A 13526-nucleotide genomic window follows, 5' to 3' on the forward strand; every position below is an offset into this window, starting at 1 on the left:
TATATATATATATATATATATATATATATATATATATATATATATATATATAAATTGATTTTTTACAGAGAGGAGGGGAGGATAGAGTTAGAAACATTATGGGAGAGAAACAGACAGACCAGCTGCCTCCTGCACACCCCCACCAGGGATGTGCCCACAACCAATGTACATGCCCTTGCCCGAAATCGAACCTGGGACCTTTCACCAAACCGGCTTCGGCCCAGAGTTTTAAGGAAAGTGCAAAGTCCTGAGTGCGACTTATGGTTCTTCTTTACGTTTCGCTGTTAGTCTAGCCAAGATGGGTTAAACAAGCGACAGGACAGTGAGCAAGGAACCTAGAATACTGCTTCGCCGCCATTTGCTTCGTTCTCACAAAAGACTACCAGGACCAGAATGCCACGGTGCGCAGCACAAACGCTGTGAGATTCTATTCCGGGGAGCCGCCCGCGGCGCCACTCACCCTGGGAGACTACAAGGCCCAGCAGCACCTCGCGCGCCTGCGCCTGCGCCGCCCCGCCCCGCCCCGCCCCTCCGGCTGTGGGAAACCGGGCCCCGCGGCCGGCCCGCTCCCGGGAGCCTTCGCAGGGCAAGATGGCCGCGCCGGGAGCCACAGTGGAGGCGAGGGGCTGCTAGGGCCGCACTGCCCTGGCATTGAACGTCTTGGCTCTTCTCGCCCTGGCCATGGGGACCTCCCAGGAGAGCCTGTGACCTGCGGTCCCCCCGGCATTTCGCTGTTGTGACCTGGAGCTTCCCGGAGGGCTGCAGGGGAAGCGCCTCCTGGGCGCTCTGACGGAGGCGCGAGACCAGTGAAGCCGCCTCCCCGGTCCCGGCAGCGCGACCCTGAGCGCTCCATGCCTGCGGGCGCGGGGAGGCCCGGCCTCCCCCCGGGCCGCCGCCTCTGCTGGCTGCTCTGCGCGCTCGCCTTCCAGCTCTGGTGAGGAGGCTGAGCCGGGGCACGCGGAGGGCGCGGAGGTGGGATGGTCCCTGTCCTCGGGGATGGGGAGAGTGTCCCGCGGCCGCGCGGTGGAGGGGGCCCCGTGTGCCGGCTTCTGACCTTTGCCCCTTCCCCCCTGTCCCGCAGCCAGGCAGAGGCCCCGGTGCGGGAGGAGAAGCTGTCAGGTGGGTGCCGGTCTGGGAACCCCGGGCCCCGGGCCGGGGCTGTTGTTTGACATTCTCCCACGAACCAAGAGCGCAGGTGGGAAGGGTGGCACCGTGCAGAATGAGGGCATTCATTGTGCTGGGAGAGGGGTGGGCAGGACCCAGTGAGATTTGGGGCTGGCGCGTCTCCCCTTACAGTGAGCACCTCGAGTTTGCCGTGCTGGATGGTGGAAGAGTTCGTGGTGGCAGAGGAGTGCACCCCGTGTTCTAATTTCCAGGCTGTGAGTATCGGTTTCCGCCCTCTTTTTTCTCACATCTAATCAGTCCCTACATCTTTTTTTTTTTTTTTTTTTTATCTTGACCCATACGAAAGTTCATTTAACCAAAGTTCAATATGAGAATGTACAAGACTTGATTTTTGTATTGTAGACAGCAGGTGCTATCTAGAAAGACACGGGGAAGCAGTTGATTTCTCGGATGAACACGGCCATTCTTCATGCTCATGCCAAGGCTGCTAACATGACACCATTTCCTCGTATTACCGCCATCCCACAGGGACCTGGTGCCCGCCGTTGCCATATTCACACATTCGTCTATCACAAGATTCATAAAGGGGTCAAATCCTGGCAAAATTCCTTGGACATATCTGCTACCATTTATTTATTTATTTTTAATGCCCAAAGTATTGATTTTAGAGAGAAGAGGGGAGGGAGAGGGAGAGAGAGAGAAACCTTGATGTGACGTGGAACCTGAAATCTGGATATGTGCCCTGACTCAGAATGGAGGGAACCTGCCTCCTTTGAGTGTATGGGATGACGCCCCAACCCAGCTGCACTGGCCAGGCAGCCCCCGTTTAATTTCAACGATAACTTCTTGTCCATCAATATTTTTACCTCAGGGTGAGCTTTGCTCATGGGTGTCTACTCAGCGAGCTCAAAGATACTTCCAAATGAAACTTGGGGCTTCTCTCACGCTTCCACCACAGTCCCTAAGACTTACTGAGTATACCTTGGCATTTTCTTTTATCTTTTTCCTTGTATGTGTCCAAATGGGAACTCGTCTTCCCCTGTAAATGTGCCCTTTTCTTTCCAAGCTAATGGCAACTCTCAGTTAATCACCATGCCCTGTTCATGTTTAACCCAGTAGGCTCTGGGACCTGTCCACGCCTCTCCTAGATGGCTTTGGAAATGTTCTTTCTAACACATATTCCTAATCGTGCAGCCACCACCGCCACCATCCCCATGAGAACTCCTCATGAGCTACCCACCAGTTCTGCGCCATAGCACCCGGGCACCCGCCCCTTCTGGGTAGCAGCCTTCCTGCTTCTCCTCTTGCTCCTTCCTAACATGTGTGCTTCGGTCCTTCTCTCCTGGCAGAAAACCACCCCTGAGTGTGGTTCCACAGGGTACGTGGAGAAAATCACGTGCAGCTTATCTAAGAGGAATGGGTTCAAAAGGCAAGTGCTGTTTCTCTTCTCGAAACCTCCTGGATCACCTGCTTTGCTCCTGTGACCTTAGGCCGATAGTCCCGCCTCTTCCTCTTGGTTTGGAGACAGGATGGCACCTTGGAAAGAGGAAGGGATTTGGAGCCAAATTACTCCAAGTCCCAGTTCTACTCCTCAGTGCTACATGAATGGCCATACCTTCTCATTAGTAGGGTTGTTTAATACCTGCTCTGCTTACCTCACCAGAAAGTAAGCTGAATGGGGTATTGGAGTGGGGTTTATGCACTGTGAGCACAGTAGACTGGCCTTGGCTTTCTCTTTTCCCCTCGGATGTTGTATCTTGGTTAGGCTGAAGGAGAAGGGAGGCTAGAGGGAGAGGCTGTCTGGCCTTCCCTCAGACTAACTGTTTCTTCCTACCCTCAGCTGCCGCTCGGCTCTGATGGAACAACACTTATTCTGGAAATTTGAAGGGGCTGTCATGGGTGTAGCCTTGGTCTTCGCTTGCCTTGTCATCGTTCGTCAGCGACAGCTGGACAGAAGGGCTCTGGAAAAGGTCCGGAAGCAAATCGAATCCATTTAGTTACCTTCTACCCTCTTATCTGGGCCTTAAAGACCCTCCTCCGACAGAGAAAGCAGAATGGACTTATTTGTGCCCCTGGTATTTTGGGGACTGGGAGAACAAACAAACAAAAAATCCTTCCATCTTCCTTGTCTAGGTCATTGATGAGCAGAATAAAAAGAGTAAAATAAGTTTTCCTTTTCTATTCTGATTTGATTTTGGGCAGGAAGACATGAAGGCAGAGAGGGAAATGGGGTGGCAACTTTAGCCCCCACTTTACCAAGTACATATCTTCCCTCTCTTCTACTACTTATTTAAAACTCTGGGATAGCTGAAACCGGTTTGGCTCAGTGGATAGAGCGTCGGTCTGTGGACTGAAGGGTCCCAGGTTCGATTCCCATCAAGAGCATGTACATTGGCTGTGGGCACATCCCCAGTGGGGGGTGTGCAGGAGGCAGTTGATCAATGTTTCTAGCTCTCTATCCCTCTCCCTTCCTCTCTGTAAAAAAATCAATAAAAATATATTTAAAATAAAATAAAACTCTGGGATAAAATTTCAGCAAAACAAAGTTTATTTCTCAGCAAAAACCTCTATTTCCCTCAACCCTACTTCCAAAGAAGAAATAAAATCACAGGTACATAATAAAAGTATTTGTGGTGCCACCTCACCTAGACAGACTGGGCCTCAGGGTACAGACATCGAGGGCATCCTGATGTAACCCTGAGGCCAAAGAGCCCTGAGTGGGAATCCCAGGGGAAAGCAGAGCCGGGAGCCCTGGGTTCCTTATGGGACTGAGCGGTGGGCTAGGAAGTGCTCCAGCTCACATCTCATCTGCATGAAGCACGGTTCTGACGAGCCCACTAGGGCCTGTCTTCCCTCCTGTCTTCTCAAGCAGGGTCCTCGCGGAGCCATTCACACTCTTGACCCCAGGTGGCCCCCCCAATCTGGACTCTACCTCTGGGGTCTCCCAATTTTTTGTTACGTCCTTGTGAATCAGGATGTTTCTGGAAATCACTGTGGGGTGAAGAAAAAAGGGCAGTAGTAGAGTGCTCCCTTGGGTGGAAATTAGACAGGACAGGCCCTCCCTCCCTCCCCTCCCCGTCCCACCTCTTGACTACCTGGAGAACACCCCACTTGCTCACCAGGTCAAAAGTCCTGCCCTGCCCTGCCCTTGCCTCTCACCTCCATGAGGCTGGTAGTCCTCAGACCCAGCTTCTGGTAGACCTTGAAAGGGGCTGAAACTGGGCAGGATGATGAGAGCCAGGGAAAAAAGGAGGATCTAGGAGGAAGCAAGAAGACACTTGAGCTGTAGGGACAACAAAGTAAGGGAACAGGGCAGTTGGAGCTGTTGGGGATGGGAAGATTCGTATGGCTTGGGAGTAGGGGAATCAGGATGGAAGTGTGTCAGGAGGTGGTGCAAGTGGGAGACAGGAAATAGATTGGTGGTACCAGAACACAAGTGCTGGTCTGGGCAGCTTTGTTGGAAGTTTGAGTGATGAGCATCTGCAGCTGGCGGAGTTGAGTCACCAGGGACCTGGAAGAGGAGGAAGGATAAGTTAGATCTGGGGACGAGGGTCCAAGAATGGTCCCCTGTATGTTGCATACTCCCCCCGTCCCCCCAGTGTGCACACTATGCTTTCACTCACATGTTGTGCCTCTCCAGCTCCTGGATTTTTTTCTGTAGTTCCTGGTTCTGTACAGAACAGGCAGCCACCCTGAGGAGTGTGGGAAGGCAGGACAGGGTTCTTCCATTATTTGCGTCCCTGGCCTTACCTACCTTGGTCAGGAAGAGGGCCCAGGCCTGGCCCTCAAGCCGGAAATGGGAGTTCAAACATACTTGCTCTCTAGTCCCTCGATGTATTCTTTCTTCCTCCGCCGACTGTCCTGAGCTGACTGCTTGTTACGGATTTTCCTCCTGACCTTCTTGAGGACCCTCTCTTCTGTCTGGGGCCGCAAGGTGCATCAGTCCTGGGCCCTTCACTTACCCCCGTGCCCCAACTGCCCCCTGGGATCCTGGCTGTTCAGAGCCATGGTGGGCCGCTGGGTTGGGAAACCCTTTGGGGAAGCACGTTACCTTGGTGAGGGGCAGGTGAGAGGGCAGGGAGACCCCTTCCTGCCCCAGCAGATGCTTCTCCTCATCTGTCAGGAACAAGGTTTGACAGGGTAGCTGGTGGGGCACAAGAGATGAGAGCGGGAAGAGGGTCATCCCATTTTTAGCACCCAGGCTGCTCCCCCTGCACACCTTCTATAGTGAGTTTCCCATTTGCACTGAGGACTAACTAACCAGGAAATGAAGGGAGGCGGGGACTTTAATTCAGACAGGCTCTGGGTCATCCCCAAAGGGACCTCCTGAAGCTAAGCCGGAGAGAAGAGGTGGTTTGTCATACCCTCTGACCACAGTCTCTGATCCACATCTCCCCAAACGTTAGGGGTATTTGAAGAGAATGCGGAGTAGCTCATTAAAGAAGAGTTTGTTCACTCTTCAGCAGGCAAATGACTCACTATTAGCTATTAACTTCCTGTTTGGCAGCGTGTGTTATCCAGTCACCTGTCAATCCCAGCGAACTCCCTGGGGCAGTGGCCCATTCTCCCCTAGGGTCTGATCCCCACTTTTCCACTTAAAGCTCTGTCCCCTGTCAGACAAAGAACTAAGAAAAGAAGTACGGGGGGAGGGTAGATAGTGTCTGGTTAATGTGAGTCTATCCACTGAATGACTTGCCTTTCTAATTCCTTTTTGAAAAATGTTTGCTTTACTTTGTGACAGGAATTTGCATTTGCTTTTGCCCCCGATAGTCTTTGGCTTTTAACTAACCGTTCCTACTGTCTCTGCCTTTTTCTGATGCTCCCTTCTTGTGTCTGTGACTATTTGGTGGAAGTATATTAGAGGGCTGTCCCTCCCAACCCACCGAATCAAAAATCTGAGAGAATGAGGCCCAGAAGGTTTTATTTTAAAAAAAACAAAACCACCCCAGCTGGTTTGGCTCAGTGGATAGAGCATCAGCCTGCGGACTGAAGGGTCCTGGGTTTGATTCCAGGTTGCGTGCTTAATCCCCAGTAGGGGATGAGCCGGAGGCAGCCAATCAATGATTCTCTTCATCATTGATGTTTCTATTTCTACCTTTCCCTTCCTCTCTCAAATCAATAAAAATATTAAAAAATATATTAAGCAAAACCACAAATTCCCCCCAGTTTTGATACACAGTCAGATTTAGACGGATCAGACTTTTTAAGGTCCCTCAACCCAAGATTTTAAGATGCTTGGCTTGGCTGCTGGTCCAGCTTCAACCACGGGTTTGCAGGGAGGCTAGAACCTGCATGCAGCAAGTTCTTTCCAGGATACAGGCAGGTTCCCCTCCTCACCCCCTGGAGGAAGCAGACCAGGCGGCTTTGGGGAGTTATCTGACGTGTTACTCCCCCGTCACCCCATGCAGTGGGTGCCCGCTACGATTGTTTCAGTGGAAACATAAATGCAGTGATTTCTCTTACTCCCTGTGCCCAGTCACCAGTTCAGTTCCCCCAGGTGGCCTGTCCCATTTCTGCATCCTGACCCGAGACTGAGACAATAGCTGAGCAAACAATGAACACAAGGTTTGGCCTTTCTCTGGAGCCCTACCCCTGGATTCTCTCACCCCACCTTTTCCCCGAGTGAGTCGACATCACCTTACTCCCAAGTGTTTCTGTCTCACCCTTTCCTGTTTTTTGATTGCCCAAGTCTGCCCTGCCTGTATAGCTCAGCTGGTTTGAGCTTTGTCCTTCTACGCCAAAGGTTGCAGGTTCAATCTCCAGTCAGGGCACATACATATAAAAAAAAAAACAACAGGCATGCCGAAGCCGGTTTGGCTCAGTGGTAGAGCGTCGGTCTGTGGACTGAAAGGTCCCAGGTTCGATTCCGGTCAAGGGCATGTACGTTGGTTGTGGGCACATCCCCGGTAGGGGGTGTGCAAGAGGCAGCTGGTCGATGTTTCGCTCTCATCAACGTTTCTAGCTCTCTATCTCTCCCTTTCTCTCTGTTAAAAATCAATAAAATATATATTTTTTAAAAATCAATAAAATATATTTTTTAAAAAATTAAAAAAAACAGGCATGAAAGCATAAATAAGTGGAACAAATCGATGTTTCTCTCTCAAATCAATACAAATAAAAATTAATTAATTGCCATGTCTCCCTGGCTTTCAGGCCTGATGCCAAAAACATTAGGGCAAAGACAGAGTTCGGCATCAGTTTCCCCCTCCCTTACCCCAAAGTGTGCGGGTATGTATGTATGTGTGTGTGTGTATCAGACCAACCCCAAGACTCACCAGGGCCGCGGGAAGCATTGGGTTTACCGTGGCTGCTCTGGGCAGGATGTGGGCATGAGCATCAAGGGGCACGTTGCTGACCATGCAGGCATCAGGCATCACAAAAGGTGGGCTCCACTGATCTAAGGAAAACACAGTGACTGGAAGGCACACCGTGCTGCCAGGAGGGCCTGGGTAGTGGCACAGATTGGGGAAATGCCCTTAACCCGGGGCTAGGGCTGGATCTCAAGGGCCATTGTCCCCTTCCCACGTCCCACTACTGACCTAGCTGAATGGAGATGAACCCTACAGCCGGCCCAGCTTCCTCCTGCAGCTTCTCCAGGGCCTCTGCCTCATAAACAACTTCATAGAGGGCAGGAGAACTGGGTGCCCTGGGGACAGGGGGACTGTCTTGACGACCAGGGTGCTCAGAGGTCCCACTGTCACTGCCAGGAGATGCTTCTGAGCGGTACACTTCATTGGGATCGATGAAGAGCTTCGGGAAGTCTTCAGGCTCACTCTCTTGAAGGCCCTACGTCAGAAGAGGGCATGTAGGTACACGGGGAAGAATTCTGGAAGTCCTTCCTGACATCACACCGAGATCCTTCATGCTTCAGTTTCAGTCCTTTCTGTCCTTGGACATGGGGATGGTTACAGTTTATGTCTATTCTAGGGGGACTGTCTCAGAGACCACTTTGCAAGTGAGGGCTGAAGTCTCTTGGGCTTCTTCTCAGAGTTGTATTTCAAACCACCCCGCCACCCCACTTCCTTTCAACATACTCACACAGGCATGGGCCCCCCTGGACTCCCAGCCTTGCGGCCCCTGTTCTTGCAGCATAGTCCCTGGGTCTTCTGGAGGTGGACAGTGGAGTCCCAGCTCCAGGAAGGATCCCGTTAAGACATTATCTGGGGGCTCCAGCCATACATCCAGCAGGTCAGGGGTTCCAAAATCCATCCTGCAGGGAGGCATGTGGGGTGGGAGTGTTGCAGGGCGATGGCATCTGCCCCTCTACTGCCCTTCTCCCCTCCCTGAGTCCTCCCCCCCCCCCACTCAGATTCTGGGTTCTGCTTGTTCTTCCATTTATCCCCCTTCCTCACCTATACAGCCCCCTCACCTGTTACCTGGCGATCTCGCCTGGTCCTTATATCTGTGGTTCAGCCAGACGAACAGGCCCCCGGGTTATTACCTGTTCTGAAGCTCCCAGCCCTGCCAAGCCAGCCCAGCCCGCCGAGCACCCCAAACAGTACACCTTTTCTTTCCTCCAGGATCTTGCATCCTGGACCGGCCCAGCCAAACCCCGCCCCCCGCCTGACACTAGGAAAGTGGGCTGCACCGAGTCGGGAGCCAAGGCAGAGGCCCTGGATCTGGGAGCAGAGGGCTCAGAGGCTGAGCGTCCAGGAACATGACCCGGGACAAACATCGGCAGCCTCGCCCTTCCTGCCTCAGTTTCCCCTAGCAATAGCAAATCCTCCTGGGGAGGAGCCTCAGGGCGGGACAGAGATGGCGGTGACTGCAGCACAGGTTGTTTGAGCGCCTGTTCTCCGGCCATCGGTTTTACAAGAAGAGAACAAGGCAGGGTTCGAAAACAAAGGCGGAAGAGCCCCCTGGGTTGCAAGATTTGCAGAGGATTCCCCTCCTCCACCCTGTGGCGCTCACCCACACTTGCGTCTGATTGGAAGCCGCCGAAGACGTAGCGGTTTTGATGGGCAGAGCGTGGAGCCAATGGGATTCTCGTCTGGACGCTGGCTCCGCAGTCACTGGTCAGAGCTGGCTGCCCAGAGAAAATCAGGCCAATGGGGCCGGAGCCTTTGTGGGTCCCGTGGGGACTGGGTTCTGCCTGCCGGAATGAAAGCCTGAAGATGAATTGTAGGGAAGGGCCGAAGTTGCGGGAATGTGGATGTGGATAGCGGCGTGGTTTGGCTTGTCACGAGACTCCTAAACCCATGTCATTGTTCCACCAGGCAGGGAGGAAATGCCCCGTTAGCCCAAGTGACAGAGCTTGGACTCCGCCGGCGGGAAGTCGCGCAATCGCGCGGTGTCAAAATCCGTAATCAGTGCATTCCGCTACTGACGAAGAACAGCAGTTACACAAACACACAGGGACTGTTAACTGCAGAGGGAGAGAGAGAAAAACATCAATTTGTGGTTCCATTTGTGTATGCATTCACGGGTTGATTCTTATGTGTGTGTGCCCTGACTGGGGACTGAACCCACAACTTTGGCATATGGGGATGACCTCTAAACTGAGCTACCCGGCCAGGGCAGGAATTCATTTTAAATGAAATAATGAGGCTATTGCCCTAGCTGGTTTGGCTCACTGAGTAGAGCCTCGGCCTGGGGACTGAAAGGTCCCAGGTTCGATTCCTATCAAGGGCATTGTACCTTGGTTGTGGAGGGTGTACAGGAGGCAGCTGATTGATTCTTCTCTCTCATTGATGTTCCTAACTCTCTATCTCTCCCTTCTTTTCTATAAAAAATAAAATAAAATATGTTTTACAAAAAAGAAATAATGAGGCTATAGTAATATGGGTATTTTCATTTGCCTGCCTCCCTTTACTTCAGATAAAATCAGGAACGTTTGGGGTGTGGATTTGGAATTCAAACTGGTATTTGAAAGATGAAACAAAGGGGCCAGAGACCCGGATGCCAGGACACAGGCTTTGTTGGAGAATACCTCTCCGGCCCCTCTGTTTCATCTTTCAGTGTTATCATGAACATGTGAGTGGGCGGAGGGAAAAGACAGGAACAGGACCTGATATTTACTGGGTAACTCGGTAACTTTCTCAAAATTGCTCTGTAAGTAGCTTAACCAAACTTTACAAGCCTGAGCCCATATTCCTTGCACTCTACTGAACTACCTTGCTGGAATTTTCTCAAATCAATCCCCCCACCCCGGCTTTTCCTGCTCATCCTACATCTTGTTCAAGTAGTGAAAAGACAAAGCAGGTTCCTGGACAGATGCAGAGCTCTAAGGAAAACAGAAATGTCCCTGCTTAGATTTTTCCCAGAGCAAGAAAGCTTTCAAAGGGTTTCCTTCCCACAGCATGTGCAGAGATGATTAAGTGGAAAATACAGTCGGTTTCCATTAATATTAGAACTGGAAGGAACTCTGGCATCATCTGCTAGTCTACCTTCTGTCTTCCACCAGATTTATCAAGCTCCCAAGAGGGACATTACTTGCCTAAGATCACACACCAAATTAAGGTAGAGCTGGAACTAGTACCTAGGTGTCCTGACTCCCAGTCCATGATTCTTTCTTTATTTTTAATTAAGGTATTATATGTGTATATATCTTTCCATTATGATTCTTTTTTTATTTTTTATTGATTTTTTACAGAGAGGAAGGGAGAGAGATAGAGAGCTAGAAATGTCGACGAGAGAGAAATATCGACCAGCCGCCTCCTGCACACCCCCCACCGGGGATGCGCCCGCAACCAACATACATGCCAGCTTCAGCATGATTCTTTCTTAATAGTACTAATTATCAATAACCTTAAAAGCATAATTTGCCATAGACAAACCATAGTGTGCATAATGGTCCCTGAAACAATTTGGAGTAGCTTCTAATAGTCATTATAATTAAGAGCTTAGAACAGTAATGATAAATGGGACACTAGTATCCCATTTCATTTACATCCTGATCTTAGAGCCTATATGATTCCTTCCTCCTAGTCTACATCCCTCAAGAAGTCCTCACAATCCTATCTGGTTTGGCTCAGTGGATAGAGCATGGGCCTGTGGGCTGAAGGGTCCCTGATTCAATTGCAGTCAAGGGCACATGCCTGGATTGCAGGCTTCATCCCCAGTAGGGAGTGTGCAGGAGGCAGCTGATCAATAATTTTTTCATCATTGTTGTTTCTATCTCTTTCTCTCTTCCTTCCTCTCTGAAATCAATTTTAAAATATGTATATAGCCAAAACCGGTTTGGCTCAGTGGATAGACTGTCGGCCTGTGGACTGAAGGGTCCCGGGTTCGATTCCAGTCAAGGGCATGTACCTTGGTTGCGGGCACATCCCCGGTAGGGGGTGTGCAAGAGGCAGCTGATCCATGTTTCTCTTATTGATGTTTCTAACTCTCTATCCCTCTCCCTTCCTCTCTGTAAAAAAAAAATATATATATAAAAATATATATATATATCTACTCACATTCCCCCTTTTCTTAAGGAAGTTGCTGGCTTCATTTCCAAAGCCTTATTTATCAGAGGCATCATTTGGTCCCTTCTGTTGGCCATTGAAAGGTGAACATGACGGTGTGCACAGGCAGGCTAAATAACCATCTCAGACGGTGGGTAAAGAAAAATAGAATTTATTTAAGGACAGGGGATGAGGGATAGAATACCCAAAGGGAAGGGCTGCACAGCACTGAGCTGAGGGCACATTGGGGGGCTGATGGTGGGGGCTGAGTCGGTGGGCAGTGGCTTGGAATGCAGATGGAATGCAGGTGTGTGATCATGTGCTCTGAGGACAGTTTCCATTCCTTACCTGGTCTGATTCCTGGTGTCCAGCAAGCTTTTCCTGGCCTTTGTCTCCTGTGGTGGGAAGGCTACAAATGGCGGTTACATTACCCTGTAGTCCTAGCACAGAGGCCTTTCCACCTCTGCAAAGAAGAACAGGCTGAGCCCCATTCTTTATTTTGCTTTGTCCTCTACTCTCCCATGAGGCTAGAAGAGGATTCTGGTAACACAAGGATGTGGGCCAAGAGGATACAGCAAGACCCCAACTGCAAGGGAACATTTATTGGGTAAATTACAGAGGTAGAAAAAGTAATTCCTAGAAGAAAGAGATTTAGCAAACAAGTTCTAGAGATAAAGTTAGGGCCCTTGGAGCTTGGGAGTGAGGAACCTTATGGTAACTTATTGGGGATGGGGGAAGGGGGAGAAGGAGAGAAAGGGGAAGCCAGTGGCATGTTCCCCAGAGGGAGAGTGCACTGTCCTCCAGCCTGGGGTTTTAAGGACGGAGATTTTAGGAAGGTCCCAGGGAAAGATCTTAATAAAATATTCAGTTGTGTCCTTTCAGGGTTGTGGTCTCCACTCATTGATTGGCCAACGCCAGGCCTGAAGTCAGCTGTGGCTGGTTTTGTTGCTTATCTGGACCTGGAGCTGAAAAGCAACTGAGGCCTAGATGTTATCTCTAGAGAGGAAAGGTCAAGAGATCCAAACCGCATCACCAGTGACAGGCTAGGGGAGGGGAAGTCACTCTGGGGGCGAGGTCCACCCTACAATTAATTATCCATTGCTAGGCACCTGCACTTTCCATCCTGGGGACCTTTTGTTGTAATCCTCACCCCAGGATATTTTTGCATTGACTTTTAGAGAGAGTGAGAGGGGGAGGGAGGGAGAGAGAAAAAGAAACATCGAAGTGAGAGACTTGGATTGGTTGCCTGATTGGTTGCCTCCGGCCTGGTCAGGGCTGGGATTGAGCCTGTAACTGAAGTATGTGTGCTGGAATCGAACCCAGGACCCTTCAGTCTCTATCCACTGAGCAAACAGGTTCGGGCCCTGCTGACCCTCTGTACCTGGCCCATCGTCCTTGCTCTACTCATGTCTGTCTAATAATTGCCTGCAACACTAAGAAGGTTAGGGGTGCACAGAAGGGGTCCAAGACCAGGCAGTCATAACTCAAGAGGAGTAAGAAGACCAAGGACTGACTGCAGGGTGTGTTTGGGACAAGCAAGGTCCGCGAGGTTTCTAGCATTCTTTCTCTTCTTAATGTATCTTTTCGGAAAGAAAGGGAGAGGGAAAAGATATAAACATGAATGATGAGAGAGAATCATTGATTGGCTCCTTCTCCTCCACATCCCCTAATGGGGATCAAGCCCGCTACCCTAGGCCCTCCACCGGAATCGAACCCGGGCCCTTCACTCTGCAGGCCGACGCTCTACCCACTGAGCCAAACTAGCTTAGGGCTCTAGCATTCTCTTTTAAAACGTCCAGAAGATCAAAGCCTCTGTTGAGCAGCCGGCCTCTGCCCACCAGAACTCCGCCGCAGCGGCCGGGGCCCTCGGAGCCCCGGCCTTCGCTCCAGCTCCTTCCCAGGCTCCAGCACATTTCCCCTGCTCTCCGCCTCCGCCGAGCTCCCGCTTCCCGCCTCTGATTGGCCCTCCGTCACATCGCTCCGGCATGGTCCCGCCCCCAGGGAGCATTCATT

The 13526-nt window shown here is 51.0% G+C and overlaps 2 protein-coding genes across 3 annotated transcripts; one reads left to right on the forward strand and one right to left on the reverse strand.

The window, feature by feature from the left end:
* The first annotated feature begins 520 nt into the window (after positions 1-520).
* On the forward strand, positions 521-3291 carry JTB (jumping translocation breakpoint). The gene is made up of 5 exons (XM_036441780.2): positions 521-934; positions 1082-1119; positions 1297-1379; positions 2475-2554; positions 2966-3291. The coding sequence occupies exons 1-5, from the start codon at positions 852-854 to the stop codon at positions 3120-3122; spliced, it is 441 nt and encodes a 146-aa protein (XP_036297673.1). The 5' UTR covers positions 521-851; the 3' UTR covers positions 3123-3291.
* Positions 3292-3655: 364 nt separating this feature from the next.
* Positions 3656-9160, reverse strand: CREB3L4 (cAMP responsive element binding protein 3 like 4). 2 transcript variants are annotated; one of them, XM_036441734.2, is made up of 10 exons: positions 8495-9160; positions 8164-8335; positions 7665-7911; positions 7401-7540; positions 5177-5269; positions 4940-5046; positions 4749-4817; positions 4552-4636; positions 4285-4381; positions 3656-4116 (listed from the first exon to the last, which is right to left on the reverse strand). In XM_036441734.2, exons 2-10 carry the CDS (start codon positions 8332-8334, stop codon positions 3923-3925), a joined length of 1203 nt encoding a protein of 400 aa, XP_036297627.1. In that variant the 5' UTR covers position 8335; positions 8495-9160; the 3' UTR covers positions 3656-3922. The 2 variants fall into 2 exon arrangements, with proteins under 2 accessions (XP_036297627.1, XP_036297628.1); XM_036441735.2 differs by having other exon boundaries at positions 7401-7522; positions 8495-9154.
* Between the last annotated feature and the right edge of the window lie 4366 nt (positions 9161-13526).

Source organism: Pipistrellus kuhlii, unplaced genomic scaffold (genome assembly GCF_014108245.1).
Source record: "Pipistrellus kuhlii isolate mPipKuh1 unplaced genomic scaffold, mPipKuh1.p scaffold_m20_p_18, whole genome shotgun sequence".
NCBI lineage: Eukaryota > Metazoa > Chordata > Mammalia > Chiroptera > Vespertilionidae > Pipistrellus > Pipistrellus kuhlii.